Below are 16377 nucleotides of genomic sequence, written 5' to 3' on the forward strand. Positions count from 1 at the left end.
CACAGTTATAAGATTTGAAAGTGATGAGTCCTCGCACAGAGTTTGTGCCACGAGAGCGGAAGAAACAGATTCCCCCATACAAATATCCAATCACTATGAAGGTGTAATTTTGTGAGCTGATAAGTAGCCAGCGCGTAAATATGGGAAACTACCAAACCCGATTTCGGTGCCGTGTCTCCCGCAATTGTCCTTTGACGTATTACTTAGCACGGAAATTTTGTGCATTGCGTTGTCATCCTCTCAACAATGTATATATGCCCACTAACAGATGCCGAGGATGGAGACGGCGGATTTAGTAGGATGTCGGAGCAATCTTTCTTGGAAGTCAAGAGGACCTAATGTATACGTGCTCCTTTCTATGAGTTGAGCCAAGCATGTCGAAGAAGCTCGTCAGCAGTCGGTCTCTTCGAAGGATCCACTTGTAAAACATCCCTCACAAATTCCCAGTCTTCGTTTGGGATTCCGAAAACATCTTGTATGAAAGAAAATGTGAGAGGGTCACCGTAGGGAGATAATTTTGGTGAAAATCTTGAAATCTCATCTTGCCATTTCTCGGGTATCTGCTCAAAAAACGATTCCGGAAACGGGATCATAGTCCACATGGAACGCAAGAATTCTAGATCATGTTTCTCAGGCGGCACATCTTCGAGACTACCGATAGGTTTAAAGAGCTTGGCGCCGGGTTCCATAATTAGGGAGCCCATCTAGATGAGCAAATAATCAGCACCTGCTCACCTTAAAATAGAAATAGGTGATAAAACTCTTACAATTGCTCCAAAGGACCAAATGTCAGCCGGCGTGCCAAAAGGCATTCCGGTCCAGGACTCAGGACTGCGCCAAAACGGGTTTGTTATCAGACGATATCGGTCTTCATCTTGTTGCCAAGCTAAAAAAAATTATCAGTTCCAGGGCTTCAACAATGAATCTCTACAGAATCGTACCAACTCCGAAATCGATAATCTTGACCAGTAATTCTGATGTAACCGTGCGGGAAAGCGATGAGAATACGATGTTTTCAGGCTTCAGGTCTTCATAAGATTATCAGCATGAGTAGAATCGATGACGATGTGAAACACTAATCTGTATGGACTATGTTTTGCTTATGCATGTTTGAGAGCGCAGTTGAAACTTGTCGCGCAATTGACTTTATTTGTGAACGCGTTAATGGGCGCTTCTCTTCTAAATAGTGTTTATGAAAATCAGATTCCAGATATTCAAAAACACCGGCATGTGAATTTGCATCGGGATCTTCACTCAAGCTAATTCGATCAACAAGTTGCCGGATGCCCACGGTACCTTTAAGCGGACCACTGAGAATGCCCATTTCGTTGTTGAGCTGATACCTGGCCTGTGTTTGCTCTTTTTCTTGAGTACGCAGCGGAAACTTGATGATGACCTGGCTCCCATTACTGGAAAATCGATTGGTCAGCACATCTTCCTTCCAGTCATCATATATATGGCTCTCCTACTTCTCTGATCGACCAAGCCAGACGAATGCATGGTGATCGCTGGCAGGTTCGATGAGACGATATCTTTGCCTTGAAATTGTAGTTAGAACTTGTGCCGACCGCAAGTTACGGGCGGTAAGAGGTCCCATCTTAGAGCTGGAAGACCCCATGTTGGAGTGTAGAGGTTTATGCGCTGTGAAAATGAGATGCAAAAGTGCAGAATCGTTGAAATTTGAATTAGGTATTAACCAACAAGAAGATGAATTTAAAGTGGGTCCCGTTCACCTTCGGCCTCATTTACGTTTCTTCTCCTGACCTGGCCATGTGAATACCATTCACCCAGCACTTAATTGGCAAATAATAATTCTATAGTACAACAATAGTTTATCCAACTATCCTAAGAAGTGGCAAATGTTGTTAAAAATTTTCAATTTTGTACAACTTCTCCAATTTTTGTGTAAGAGAAGACTGTTGTTTTGTTAGAGGGCAGACACCTTTCGTCTATCCGTTGTTCGAAGAGTGATCTTATTAAAGATGTTTTGCAAATTTTTAATGAACGACCAGTTTACAAGCACTTCTAAGAGTTCGGAAAAAATTAGGAAAAGTAGCATCTCTATAAATATAGGTCAGGGTGCCGAGGATTGGCAGAACCTCCATGAGCGACACTTCAAATTATCCCCCTTCTAACATCAATAGCCCACCTAGTTAGGTAGGGGCTGCTCCTCAGAGAGCATAATGATCATGCGTTTTGTTTCATTCACCAGGTTTATTTACAAATCATATAAATAGTAGTTCTCAATCGCCTTGCAATATTATAATTAAATAAAAGATTTTTAATTTCTTCTTCTAATCTTCTAGAATAGATAAGTAGCAAGAAATAGAACAATTAGGTGAATTTAACCCCCTTTACTATATCAGAAAATCTACATTGTAATACTACATTGTTCAAAAGTATTAGCTATCATTCTCAAAATAGATTGTATAGTTCTATTGTAATAATATGTATTAATGATAGACCTCACAGTCAACGTTGTCGCTAGTTGAACTCGTCGTTACTCATTATTTATTACTCCTTGAGGAGCCCCATAGGCTGGTAGATTGCTCAAAATAGCAGACAAACACCATACAAACGCGTTGTGTCAGCCACAGTGGGAGTCGACGCGAACTGTTTTTAGAAGCTTTAACCGTATGTTGGTCCCTCTAGTGGTGTGACAAAACACTTATTGGGTCTTATAATTGTCCTTGTTATACACCCACTGAGATAGTCAGATGTCAGAGTGTCAGATGCCGTATCTTGATAGGAAACATCAAGATGTCGAAATCAGGTTAGTGCTTAGACATGATATCTCAAGAGTTATGACTTACTTTAATGAATCTTAGGTGTATGTGCCATGACAGCAAGAAATATAGAACAGAGCACATGACGGTTGCTTGCTTTGACGCAAGCGGCAAATTTGTGGATATGATTCACATCGTTAAAAACAAAAGCGAGCAGCAAAATTATCGCCAGAGGATTACCAAGGCATAATTACAGCCGCTGTTTGCCGTGAACATTGTTCGCTTTCTATCTAGCAATTTCGTGTTGAAGCCCGAGTTCCAGCCAGTCTTTTGCGAATATTTAAAACATATGTTGTCGTGTGGCGCTCTGAGGGAAGTCTTGTGTTTTGATTGTTGAGGTTCACTGTAGGGGAGCTGGTCGATCTTTGATGTATTATTAGTTAAACTATGTAGCAATTAGAGCAAAACAATAGAAGAGTGGTTGAAAGAGCGAATACCCTTTGCGATTTCTAAATCTTCATTTGCTTGATTGAGATCGGGAGGAACCTACTTAAAGAACTCATCTGTATCGGGAGTTAATTCATTAGATGGTGGTCTACAGAAATGTGTTCCTTAATGCTTTATATAAGCCGTCTGTGTGATCAATCAAAAAAATTATATTCGGAGGTGGCCCAAAAACCATGAAATAAAGCAAAAATCCCAATGCTTAGTTGGTAAACTTGGCAAAATGATACTGTTGTCTATGAAGCGATGTTATTGTTGACTTTGTACTTCATACAGGTAGCAAGTTAAAAAAAGTAGAAGAGGATAAAGGCAGCTCAGAAATTGACGAAAATAACGCAGTCTGGAATAGCGATAACAAGCTCTCGCGAGTTGGTTGTTACAACTCCCTGCAGTTACGGGCATCGAATATCACGGGCAGCGGTCGGTGATGTACGACCACTCCAATCACCTTGACTCTGTTGAGTTCGAGCGGTACCGTAGGTCAGCTGTGCCTGACAATATGCACGTAGCAAGGATGGTTTGCGGGGTCGTAAGCCTTCCACACACTACGTAGAAGCTTGGGTGGGATAAGCTTTGGTTAAGCATGACAGATATCCAACAGAAAGCCCACCTTCCAAATGGGGCAACCTGATAAGGATATTTCTCGCCTGTCCTTAGAGACTCCCTCTATTTCTACACTCCTCTCGCTTTTTTTGGGCTGCGTAGCTTACAGCAAGATACCAAACACTGTATCACCTTGACTTCACAGTTTCATGTCGTCAGCAAAATGCCGTAGGTGCAACGCTCAAAAGATAACCTAATTTTCGAACTTGGAAAATAAATTGCATGAGGACATTCCATGCAATTCGTAGATTGTATAGATCAGTACGCACGACTACCACCTTCGAATGAAAGAATTAATATATTCGAGCAATGGTGGACAGAAATATGAAACAGGAACGAGCCAGAGTCTTTGGAAATCAACGACAGGTAGTAGAGGAGGAGTCAGAGTGTGAAGAAGAAGACGCGTTCACACCCCTCCAGGTCGCGGCTTCAGAGGGCAATCTCAATCTCGTTTCAGAGCTACTGAAGCAAGACGTTGATCCCAACGAGCGACCCAGAGGGTGGTATGGCAAAACCGCTCTCCAAGCAGCTGCTTTATACGGACATTTCGCAGTTGTAGACGCACTGATTGCCGGCGGCGCGGACATAGACGCCCCAGGTGGTAATAATGGCGGAAGAAATGCACTGGTCCTCGCTGCTGCTTCAGGCCACCTCCAGATTGTAGAGCGACTGATTGCAGCAGGCGCAGACGTCACACTACCAGCTACTCGCTATAGAGGACGAACATCCCTCCAAGCTGCTGCCGAAGGAGGAAATTTGCCGATCGTTGAGAGGCTGCTAGATGAAGGAACTGAGGTCAACGCGGCGCCTGCTCACAACTACGGCCGGACAGCACTTCAAGCAGCAGTGGAACAGCAACATATGAGCATCGTAGAGCTGCTTCTCGAGAGAGGAGCGGAAGTCAACCAGTCTATCAGGAGGTATAAGGGAATGACGGCTCTGCAAGCAGCTGCGTCGGTAGGCAATTTGGATCTGATTAAGCTGCTTATCGATCACGGCGCCGCTGTGAATGCGATGGGAAGTTACTATGATGGCTATACGGCGTTATCTGCGGCTGCTGGAGCTGGACATCTCGATGCGGTCAAGGTATTGCTGGAGAACGGTGCGGATATTACTGCGACGTCTGGAAATAAACATTTGACGGCCATGCAATGCGCAAGGTTGAAGGGACAGAAGGAGGTGATCAAGTTGCTAACAGAAGCGCAGCAATTAAGGGATATCCGAAAGAAGAATGATCACTCGTGAGGAGTGACGGGAGTCAGAAAAATGTTATAGAAATCAAGACGCGAAGTCGAATGTTTAACGCGTTAGCACGTGACACTAATATGATGTCAAGATCACATGATGCTCGCTTAGGTATAACACTCTTCGGATTCCGACTTGCACTACTCTGTAAGAAGCTGGGTATGAAAAAGTTTTAACGCCTGAAAATGTTATTAGAAGCTGTTTCTAGATCTTATATTTGGGTTGTAGATAAGCTGTTACACAGCAGCTCCAAAGACCAATGGATATCGACAAGTGATTGGCTAAAATACCCAGCGACTCATTCTTCCCCGGGAAAAGTAACAAACAACATCGTTTTACAGTGAGGATATTCAGAAGCAAACTCCTTTATAAGCTTCGTATAATTCAGAGCGAAACTTTTCACCGCAGAAGTATTCAGCTTGAACAAATCTCTAGTACTTTCATGCACTTACCAAAAAGATCCGTATAATTGGTCTCTATTGTGATTGTTCTCTTGTTTTTATTCACAAATGTAGGATATGTACTTGAGAAAGCCAGCTCTGAATGAAAACCCTTTAAGTTGGAAAGAAAAACGGCATTTAAACAACAATGCTTCCCACTACTTCTTCCTCGCCTCACTTCATATTACTTACCAAAAAAAAGACAACTTCAAACTCAGTCAACATCATTGTCACCTCAAGCGATGTCGGGCTATTACTATCACAACCGCAACATGGGACCACCCCCACAACCACAACGCAGATACGAGCCTTTCTCTAATGCCTACACCGGTCGCCTCACTTCCAACTCGATGTTAATGCACGGCTTTCCTAACGGTCCACCTATTGCAAATCCTAGAGCACGTCTTGAGCAGATGGGTTTCACAGACTCACAAGGTAATGGCAGCTCGCAAAGCATCAGAGGCTCGCAACAACAACAAATACGTCAGCTTGAGCAGCGATTGGCCGAGAACCGTCGTCAGGCGGCGATTGTTCAACAGCAGATTAATCAAATGATGAGACGTCAGTGCTTGTATGGTGGGAGTAAATGCTCAGGAAGAGGAGTATTTATGAGGAATTGGAGACATCTTATTGCAGCTTGCTTGGCTCCTTGATTCTCATCGTATTTTCTAAAACCACAACCTCTTGTGTCATCATCATACATTTTTCTCAACATAATAATTTCAATCTTGCGTAGCTTCCCTTTGTGCCCTCCTTTCCATATTTTTTTGACGTGCGATCCTCTTATCCTCAGGACTCTGCCAGTCAACACTCCCATCCCGATAGTTTACCCAGTATGAGGTGCCCTTGTTCAAGCCGCTCTCTGCCACATCTTCCAGGATCCACGATTTCCACGCATGTCCATCCTCTCCGTACACTTCCGTGTCTTTGTCTAGAATACCAGTGGCTTCCAGCTCTGCTAGTTTGACAGGGCTCAGCCATGAAGTAGTTTTAGTTTCGTCGTTTGTGTAGAAGTGTCGACCTTCTGCGTCGAGGCACTGGTTATAAGGAGATTGCAACTCCACGTCGGAATCTGAATGCCGATGAAAGTCTTTGTGGCGCGGATGGGAACGAGAAGTTGTTTTGTTAGCATGGTCAACGAAGAAGATTTTCCCCGTTGTCGGCTCCATCCGGCATTCCCAGTTTGGTGGAAGCTCTTCTTTGAGGCGCGGATGAATAAAGGAGTTTGTTTCGTTAGCATGATCAATGTAGTAAACTCGTCCGGTCTCTGGGTCTTTGGCATAATCGACATCAGGCGGGAGGTCGGAAGGATGAGGTGACGGAGTATTGGTGGCCATTGCAGAGTTGAATGAAATTCGGTTCTCGACTGTTAGAGTGTTGTTGAATTCTGGCTGACGATAGCAATAAGGTTTAGTAGTAATGGTAAAGAAACAGATGTACCGAAGTGCGCATGCTGGGTCTTAAGAAACAGGGCACGATACTACCTAGGCAGGTACCTACCTAAGGTACATGTACCATTCGCTTATTTCTCGTACATAAAACCAATCACATGTAAGCTTAAAACCGGCTGTGAAACAAACCAACAAACCAACTACATACGAAGCAGGAGTTGATTCCTCCGGAAATTTCCGGAAATGAATTACAGTAGCAGTTCTCGGGAATTATTAGACTTACGTGTACGGAGCAGGGATTCAATTTCTTCAGAAATTGGAGATGATTTGCAGTAGCAACTCTCATAAAAAGGTATTTCTTTTACATGCATTGAGTAGGGACTGATTCCTTTGGAAACAATTTAGAATGTCAGTTCTTATGAGACTGTCTGGTTTACATGTGTCGCGTGGGGAGTCAGTTCCTTTGGAATTCTTTTGAAGTGGCAGTTCTCCTGAAAGTGTCTTTTTAGGTATGGGGCGTAGGGAGTTCACCCATCTGGGAATGGTTCAAAGTGGCAGTTCTCTATGAAACTCTCTGGGTTACATGTGTGGCGCGGGGAATTTATTCCTTTGCAACTGACTTAAAGTGCCAATTCTCCTGAAAGTGTCTTTTTAAATATGGGCCGTAGGGAGTTCACCCATCTGGGAATGATTTACCCAAGAAAGCCTCGTAAAAGTATCCTGTTTACATGTAAACAGTAGTAGGGGCTCAATTCCTTGGGGAATGGTTTACAATCGCAATTCTAATGATAGTATCATTTCCACACGCGCCCCTCAATTTCGAACCAGCCGTGTCATTTTTTTCACTTGACAAGGTCTTCTGAAGCATCCTGTCTCCGCCCTTTAGCAATCTTTATGGCTCATCTGAGTAGCAATATATGTAATGATGGATCAGTTGACTGTCAAATATGTAATGTCATTGTCTGTAACCATAGCCTCACTGTGCCCTCACATTGTTGTTAACTTAGAGATTGTAACAATCCTTGGAGCGAAGGAGAAGATTTCTGGAGTATAATAAGCTGCCTCTTCTGGTCCGTTCAGCAAAATCAGAATCAACTCATTATCATCTCTCAGCCAAAAGCCTCATTTCAACCAAAACAACAAGCACATTGAAAGCTACTAAGTCTTACTTAAAATCATCACAAAAACAACAAACAATCCAATCAACATCACGCTCAATCGTCATCATGCGTTTCAGTTTCATTTTGTCACTTGCTATTGGCACGTTAGCAGTCGTTGCTAGCCCAAGCAGTAGATACGGAAGTTCATCAGGAGGACGAGGAGGGGGTGAAGGTTCTAACAGAAAAGAAGCCATTAGTGTTCCTGCCCCTAACTTAAGGCTCGTCTGCGAGGCCCCAGCTAGGCTCAGCACATGCCAAAGAAACTGCGATTGTAATTACATTCCCGAGGGTTCCACCCAACCCGATTGCTCAGAACCAGTCTGCTACGACAATTGCTTTTGTCAAGGTAGGTCAACATGACCCACCCATTATGTTCCGAGGAAAAGATCGCGCTTTACTTGTTCCTTGCTGACTCTTTTTTCAGAACGAACGCCACCTCCAACCTATTATGATCCGAAGTATGAGAAGGGTGACTCAGCCAGACCTATTCCTAAGTACGCAAAGTCCGGAAAGAACGATTTCCGTAGTTCATCCAGCGGCAGAAAGAAGAAGACACATCATTAGGTCGAGTTTAAGCTGTGGAAGTGATTGGCTTGGTGACAGTCGCATGGCAAGAAAGAAAGCAGGGAGGGGAAGACATAGATGATGGAGCATACAGACTGTTTGTTTACCAGGATTAGAGGCGTTATGGCGTTGAATGATTCTACTGCGTTAGGAGTTATCTATGGATTTGATTTAGAAAGGGAATTATTTGTTTTAAGAATTTAGAAGCTTTTTTTTGCGTACATCCTGAGCATCCATCCTGGGCTTGAGCTGGTTCTACACGACTGCATAATAGACAACCCAGTAATACCGCATATCTTATATATTATCTTTGCACCAACTCTTTGCAAGTATTGACGACTTATTCAACACCCCCCTAATTAGTTGCGTTCTTCATGTTTTGGCGAATGGTCTCTTATGTTTCCCCCCGACATTTGACTTGTGAATATACAGTACTGATAATTAGAGTCTTCGTGACATAACGCACGAGGTCTTGAAGGTTTCCAGGAAGGGCTATCTGCAGGGTCGTGTAGAATTGATTTGAAATTTTTTAGGGGCACGGATGTTAATATTACGCTATGTATGTGATTGGTGAGGTTGAATGACCGAGTTGGCTCTCCCCTTACCTCAATAAAGTACATGTCTATGTTCAAATACGTGACTCCTGTATTTTCAGGCCGGAGCCTGGACGACTCAAAGCTCTGGAAAGTGAAATTCTCTAGCTCGATTTATGACAGATGTCGAGCCATATAATTTCGTTCGTTCTGGCGTTGCGAGTTCTGCCTTCAAAAATGGCGCTTGCCTCAACAAATGGCAAAGAACATGACTGAATTCACTGTTCGACCTACTCCTTTGTTGTTTTCTTTCAGACCTTATCTTACAACCCATGTCTCCACAACAAAACAAGGTGATTGTATTGATCACAAACAAACATCAAAGGAGTCGAGGGAATTGTATTTGGGCAACTGCATATCTACAAGACAAGTTTTTGGACATCTGAGATTTCATCTTCAATTAAACTCAAAAATTGCTCATATCTTTACTTCTCGATCTGATTTTTGCCAGTCAATATGCCACTTCCACCACATATTCAAGCAATTCCACCATTTGGTCAAAGTGCTTCAACGACCAAAAGAAACGAAGAAGCTCTCAAACAATCCAGAATTGACAACTACGAACGCATGACACGGGTCGAACATCATCATCATCCAAAATTGATTCGGCGCGAAACATTCGAGGAATTTGAAAAACGTCGAGAGCGAGAAGAAGCTTCCTGCCGCAGAGGTCAAGCATTATGGGATGGTAGATCTTCCAAAGAAATTGAGCATGAGTATAAAGTTGAGAGAAATGCGCGGCTTAAGGAGTTTCGCAAGCATAAAGAGGAAATTTTGAAAAATATGAAAAGTTGCTCTCAAATTGTTTCAAAATTGGGAGCCAAAGGGAACTCTCAAGGCCCCTCGGGTGGTTCTTGAAATTCATCCATTAGCTGTAGCTTCCTATCATGCTGCTGTTGCTACATAGTTATCATACCAGTACAGACACTTGCCGAAATAAAACCACATTACAACCCACAATCACTCGCAGCTACCTGACTCCATTGTGCATCAATTCTCCCTAACTGTTCAGCCTGGTTTCCAGTCAACTCATTCATTGCCGCCAAAGCAATGTTGAATCCTTCCGCCGCGTGATCCACCGCCAGAACATTAATTGATCTTCCGTTGTAGCTCAATGAATAACAAGTTCCACACGATGCAGAGTTCCAGCCTGCGACTGTTGATGCACCCGCGATTCTTGGGAATGTAGGAAGAGAGTCTTGGGTTGAAAAGCCTTTTGTCACAAGACCGTTGGCTCCGTCGGAGCAGGATACTTCGTTGAGTGAACGGCCTGCGTTATCGTAACCGGTGTCTGTGAATAAGTTTAGTATACACTTGAGCTTGAAGGATTGGGTGGATGAAACGTACCATAGGAGACCGTGATAGCACTTGCAGTGGCTAGAAGTGAAGCGATTGAAGCGAGAACTGGAAATTGCATCTTGAGAGCTTTAATTGACTGATTTTAAACGGTACAGAAATGAGGCTTTGAAGATGGAATCGAAGGTGTTTGAATAAGTTCGATAAGTGATGAATAGTTGTGTGATTGCTCTAGTCAGTAGGATTACTACGGTATATATACCTCTTTCATCTAGTCTCAACCTATACTCAACATCTTATTCCGAAAATCTTCTCGTATTGATGGGCCTCATGATCTATTTTTGTTCACGGCAGTCGTCTGGTATACGAGATTTCCCCACAGTCTGTGAAACACCCGGCAAACTTAGTTTTCTAGTCAAGAGCTCCAAACAATGACGTCGCGGTCGAACTTGGCGAACAAATAAAAGGGTTCGTTTGGCTAAACAGTTCGTGATGCATTGACAGTGGAGATATTTGCTGTCCGGCAACGACGCGACGATGTGTTGATCATCGATAAAGTCAAGGTTCTCCTGGTACACGCCTAAAAATGGCCTGTGGGCAACCAATCATTAGCCGAAGTCACCTGAAGATCAGCTGCGCAGGGACCCTATGAGCCCCTTCCAGGTTGGTTATGGAGCCGAGTCCCCTTCGCGTAGTAACCTGTACCTTTCATACGATGTGTTCCGCTGCAAATTCAAAAGCCATCGCACACTATTGACCAACTGTTCTCCGAACGTATCATTTTAAATATGTAGCTGAATATTCTTTCTCTTGATTTATACCGATATGACAGTATGGAGAGTTTTCTTATCAATGGACGGTGATAGAAAAAGAACAAGCAGCGAGCGCAATCACTTGATATGTTTTATCTCGTTTGTCCCAACGAACTTTTTTGCTCTGTCCCAGCATGAAGATTTTTATCATGTTTTGAGACCTGCTTATTCTAGCTTTGTATTGAAGGTCAAACTTCTCTACCGAGCTTATGAGTACCTGCTGGAGTGATTACTCCCGTTATACTTGCTCGTCGGGCTTGTGCACTCTTATGGGACCAAATGCATCACGCACTTTGATTGGCCTTTGCACCAGAGAAGTATGGGACTATTTGAGAATTGGGTCCTCAGATTGGTGACATGTTTGTACCTTCAAAAAAGCTTTGTGAGACTGATTGCAGGCTATGTCATGTGATCTACCCCCCTCTTCTTCATATGGATAACTCAACTATTTCGGCAAGATTGTTCATCGAGTCTTTCTCCAAAACACTAAGGCAGGTATATCTTGATATCTATTTAAATCCTCTCCGCCAACCTTTCGCGTCTTCTGGTACTTTCAACCAATTATGAACGTTCATTATTAAGCGAAGCGGCGCTGATGGAGCATTTGACGTTGAAACAACAGCGCCGCAATCACCAAGAGTAATCTGATTGGATAACTCCACGATTTTAAGCTCAGCCTCTATGCTTAAATCACGAAAAGGATCGGGTCGCTTTGAGATGCTCTGCCATGTTGGTGTTTGAGAATCGCAAATGCGCCTTACTGTGGCCAGGTTTTCGGGCCTGCTGAACTAGTCTGCGGTCATTTTACGTTAAATGGACTTCATATAGTTGGAGAAGTCCATGATGAAAAGGAGGAAAGAAAAGGTACTGTTTGACACTGTTCATAGAGAATTTCCATTTTCTGTACTTAATGGTCAGCTCAAAAGACTTGATTTTATCTCGTCACGATGTTACAATTACCACCTCTCATCCTCACAACTATCTTTTCATTTCTCATATCACGCACACAAGCGCAGCTTGTCGGCTGCGAATCAACTAAATGTCCGAAATCAAACAGTTTAGACTTATGTCCAATTGGCAACTCGACACTTTCCTCAATAGGCACCCTTGAACTCAACACCGCTTTGAGTCGCCGCCCACTGACATGGACTGTTGGGTTCCAAGAAATTGCGCAATCCAAAGCCGAAAATACTGGGAAAGGTCTCTGTACTTCAAAGTCTCGCCGCTTGAGAACAAGAAACGAAAAGGAAAATTACAATTCGATCCGAAGTCGAGACTGTGAGGATCCAGAATCAGATTACCTTCAATACAGAAACTATTACCTCGGAACACCACCCAACACTACGGATGGTGGAATAGTGGGACAACTTGGCTGCGCACTATTCTTTGAGGGTATTTCTGGCGACCTCAGATTTCCTGGAAATAGTGCCTCAAGTGATTCAGGGACTTGCAATGACGCGCTTACGCGAAGTTGTGTCGCTGATTTTACGGAGCAAGTCAAGAGTAAAAGCGAGAAGTTGATTGCGAGTGGACAGACTCGGTGTGTGGATTTGCAGAATGCACTTCAAGACGAAGCGCCCGAATCATGTGTAGTTGCAAAAGGTGGGAAATGGGGGACTGTTTATGCTCGAGGTTTGTGTCTCTTTGCTATTTCGTAGAGAGTTCTTGCTAATATGGAGATGCAGAGCTTAATGCAGGACCATTCTTGAATGCGCAGTCAACTTGCAAACTGACGATGGGAGAGAACTATGGTATCACGCTTGTGCAGAGTACTTACAATAGTAGCAGTGTCAGAACAGTTTCTGGCCAGCCAGCAACTTTCCGAGATTCAATCACACCAATTCTTACTGTTCTTAATCCGCGAGACAATGGGTCCACGGTGGATATCAACGTACAATGTTTGAAGCCCGTGGGCACACCGATTGTGACTGATTCCGAAAAGAAAGAAAACTCGGGGACGATTGGAAGGGTGACTTGGGTATCTTTGGGAGGCTTGCTTGTGGTGCAAGTTGGATTCTGGATGCTGTAGCGGGAGTCTGGTGTTCATAAACATTTTTTTTTTAGCGATGTGGCCTTTTGATACCCTCTCTGCAGCTATCTTGTCAATTAAAGCTTGACTATTTTGTTATCTAACTCTATGCTGCATGAGTTAAATAGTTCCGCTTTTATGTCGTGATGTCATCATCACAAGTACTTAAGAGTACTCAAGCAACTCATCTTATCCGTAAAGACTATTCTGAGTGGTCTGATTCGCAATACGGGGTATGTATGCTACTGAGACATATTTCCATACGGTATGCCGGTGGAATGTAACCAGTATCGATTGTCCAATTGCAGATCCTGAGACTAACGAATTTTACTGGAATTCTGTAGGGCAGGAATGCAGCCACGTTTTTCGTCAGGATTTGGTGTGATACATAATAAACATCAGCCTCTCTGTTCTTCCCATCGAACACAACTATGATATCTTCTCCGTATCTCCGTTAGTTCAGAGATAACCTAACACAATCAAAACGCTTTACGGCAGGGGTGTTCGCGTCACAATGATGTTTTACAAGTACTTTTCATTGGCCTTCTGTCTGGCCTCTATACTAGTTCTCGTTGGCGCGAACACTCAAGCGCAAAAGAATATCCAAGAGGAGCTAGCATGTTCAGATCAGCCTTACAAAGTTCACATTTTATCGGCTCATACTCCCTTGATCATCTACATCGAGAATTTTGTCAGTTCATCCGAAATAGATGAACTTCTGCGTCAAGCGTATGTTAAAGAAATCAACGTTTGAAGGTCAGAAGTACTAATACCCTATCAGTGAGCCAACCTACAGCGCCGCAACCATATATACGCAGGATAAGAAGACTGGGAACAGCTCCCAAACGGTCAGCAGATCCTTTCGGGAGTCTCAAACTGCGTTCATGGAAGACACACCTCTGGTGGAATGTATCAAAAAACGAGCGGCCGCTTTTCAAGGTGTTCCAATTGAACGACTCGAGGGACTTCAAGTAGTCAGATATCCCCTTAACAGTTACTATAACACACATGTTGATTGGATCGGAGATCATTGTGTGGATACACTGTGTCAGAAATCAGGCGATCGGGAGACAAGTTTTTTTGTTTATTTGCAGGCAGATTGCAAGGGCGGTGCTACAGAATTTAGCAAGTTGACTCTCCCGAAAGGAGTTGATGAAAAGTTTTGGTGCCAATTCTTAGACTGTAATGATGAAGCCGGCGACGAGGGCAGCACTGAGAAGGATGCTGAAGGAAACGGAACTGGAGTTGCCAGTGAAGGTGGTAAAACTTTGAAGTTCAGACCAAAAAAAGGCAATGCTATCTTTTGGGAGAACCTTGACGGATTCGGAAACGGAATCTGGAAAGTCGCCCATGCTGGAATGCCGGTGATCGAAGGAGAGAAAATTGGACTCAACATCTGGACAAGAGAAAGAGCTCCTGGCGATTACCACGGGACCGTCCTGCAGAAAGCGGCAGAAGTTGTTGACGAATCGGAGGATTTATCATCGCAAATCATTGTTGATGAATGGGAGGAAGTCTTCTTTGAAGAAGTTGACAATTCTGAGGAGGTTGAGCCGCTAATCAACGATTATTCAAATTAGTGGTAGGAGAAGGCGCATAGGTATCTGCCACTAGGTATTTCGTCAGAATCCAAACCGAGAAAGATGCCCAGGTGCGATTCAATGTGTTACTCACTATAAACACTATAAACACTAGTCTATAGTTTGTTTTAGGAGCAAGATTACCGAAGAAGAATTGGCTATAATGAATTTGTCTCTTGATCTACTAGCCTTGTATTTTAATCTTGTCACTGCCAGCGCTGCTTCCTATTTACTTCCTTGTTCTTTTGGCTCGCACATTCAATCGCCATCCAGATTGCGAGACTTATCCACTGAGCTCAAACAATTCTCCAGTTGAATTGTGCAACGGCTAGTCGTCGCCCTCTGTTGAAGACGGTTAAATCTTTGCCTCATTGTCACTAAATCTCAGCAGTTAGATCGTGCGGGAAACAGGTACGAGAGGGAGCACGACGGGAGAATACCGGCCTTACACCAACGACTACGGTCTGCCGACTGCGCCAGGCATCGTGAAACACATGATCATCGAGCACTGCAGCTGCTAGGTAAGAAAAACGGCGTGAAGTTGATTATCTCTGGGATTGAAAAGCATGTCGAAAAATTTATGTCAATCTTTCAATGCAAAATCAGCCTTGGCAATTGGTGAGCCCGGAGTCACGGACTGAAATACCCCTGTCTGTCGTCCAGCCGCAGCGGTGACGACCCCCTTGTCTCGTCGTTTCTTCCACTACAAAGATGGGGAAGAATCTCGAGGTAAGCTTAATAATCGTAACTACTCTGAGCCCTAACTCCTAGGTTTCGTCGAATCTCCGCCTCATGATGTATTGTAGAAGTTACGTCTCGCCGGTTGCTGCGGTAAGAGCGATTTTTCAGACCCTAGAATCGATCGAACCCGAGTCCGCTGTCAATTACGCGAGTCTCCAGTCAGAAATATGGGAGGCTTTTGAACACTCTATCTTTGACGAATATCTTTCTCCGGATTATTTGACAGGTAAAGGAACGCCGTATTATTATACAAATCTCATTGTTAATAGCATTGTTTCTAGAATCCAAGAAACGGATGGTCGGGGCAATCCGAGAAGAATGGAAGAATAATCTGTCTATAGGCACTGCTGATAACCGTCAGCATCTTGTTTCTGGCAATAAAAAGGTCTTAGGAAGTGCTTTTGAAAGTAAGTTGCCAGGACGGTATCCTAAAGATCATAAAGTCAAGTTCTTATCGTACAGATGTGCTCTTCGCGAAAACAAATGGATCTCGCGTGGGAAGGGGATACAGATGGCAAGCGAAAAGTTGGAAGGACGAAGGTGTCGAGCCGCTAACAAAATCTGTTCCTCTGTTGCAAACTAAGCTTGCAGTAAGAGTGAAACATGCAGATGGTAACGCACAAGCACCATCTGCGTCTCTGTCCCAGTGCGAAGCATGTTTGGTTGACACGACTGTTGACCAGCCACTTTACC

General features: G+C 43.7%; 8 protein-coding genes across 8 annotated transcripts; 5 read left to right on the plus strand and 3 right to left on the minus strand.

Moving 5' to 3' along the window:
• Positions 1-356: 356 nt before the first annotated feature.
• GLAREA_03447 (Protein kinase-like (PK-like)) lies at positions 357-1618 on the minus strand (the record flags this gene model as incomplete). The annotated part of the gene is made up of 5 exons (XM_008083700.1): positions 357-704; positions 768-886; positions 942-1028; positions 1159-1409; positions 1470-1618. 5 exons carry the CDS (start codon positions 1616-1618, stop codon positions 357-359), a joined length of 954 nt encoding a protein of 317 aa, XP_008081891.1.
• A 2524-nt stretch (positions 1619-4142) lies between these two features.
• Positions 4143-5078, plus strand: GLAREA_03448 (Ankyrin repeat-containing protein; the record flags this gene model as incomplete). Its single annotated transcript, XM_008083701.1, has 1 exon — positions 4143-5078. The coding sequence occupies one exon, from the start codon at positions 4143-4145 to the stop codon at positions 5076-5078; it is 936 nt and encodes a 311-aa protein (XP_008081892.1).
• Positions 5079-5760: 682 nt separating this feature from the next.
• Positions 5761-6171, plus strand: GLAREA_03449 (uncharacterized protein; the record flags this gene model as incomplete). The annotated part of the gene is made up of 1 exon (XM_008083702.1): positions 5761-6171. One exon carries the CDS (start codon positions 5761-5763, stop codon positions 6169-6171), a length of 411 nt encoding a protein of 136 aa, XP_008081893.1.
• Positions 6172-6240: 69 nt separating this feature from the next.
• Positions 6241-6855, minus strand: GLAREA_03450 (WW; the record flags this gene model as incomplete). Its single annotated transcript, XM_008083703.1, has 1 exon — positions 6241-6855. The coding sequence occupies one exon, from the start codon at positions 6853-6855 to the stop codon at positions 6241-6243; it is 615 nt and encodes a 204-aa protein (XP_008081894.1).
• A 1280-nt stretch (positions 6856-8135) lies between these two features.
• GLAREA_03451 (uncharacterized protein) lies at positions 8136-8633 on the plus strand (the record flags this gene model as incomplete). Its single annotated transcript, XM_008083704.1, has 2 exons — positions 8136-8415; positions 8494-8633. The coding sequence occupies 2 exons, from the start codon at positions 8136-8138 to the stop codon at positions 8631-8633; spliced, it is 420 nt and encodes a 139-aa protein (XP_008081895.1).
• A 1049-nt stretch (positions 8634-9682) lies between these two features.
• Positions 9683-10084, plus strand: GLAREA_03452 (uncharacterized protein; the record flags this gene model as incomplete). The annotated part of the gene is made up of 1 exon (XM_008083705.1): positions 9683-10084. The coding sequence occupies one exon, from the start codon at positions 9683-9685 to the stop codon at positions 10082-10084; it is 402 nt and encodes a 133-aa protein (XP_008081896.1).
• Positions 10085-10173: 89 nt separating this feature from the next.
• Positions 10174-10643, minus strand: GLAREA_03453 (Barwin-like endoglucanase; the record flags this gene model as incomplete). The annotated part of the gene is made up of 2 exons (XM_008083706.1): positions 10174-10517; positions 10574-10643. 2 exons carry the CDS (start codon positions 10641-10643, stop codon positions 10174-10176), a joined length of 414 nt encoding a protein of 137 aa, XP_008081897.1.
• Positions 10644-12281: 1638 nt separating this feature from the next.
• GLAREA_03454 (uncharacterized protein) lies at positions 12282-14943 on the plus strand (the record flags this gene model as incomplete). The annotated part of the gene is made up of 4 exons (XM_008083707.1): positions 12282-12966; positions 13020-13359; positions 13862-14092; positions 14145-14943. The coding sequence occupies 4 exons, from the start codon at positions 12282-12284 to the stop codon at positions 14941-14943; spliced, it is 2055 nt and encodes a 684-aa protein (XP_008081898.1).
• Between the last annotated feature and the right edge of the window lie 1434 nt (positions 14944-16377).

Source organism: Glarea lozoyensis (genome assembly GCF_000409485.1).
Source record: "Glarea lozoyensis ATCC 20868 chromosome Unknown GLAREA2, whole genome shotgun sequence".
Classification (NCBI taxonomy): Eukaryota; Fungi; Ascomycota; class Leotiomycetes; order Helotiales; family Helotiaceae; genus Glarea; species Glarea lozoyensis.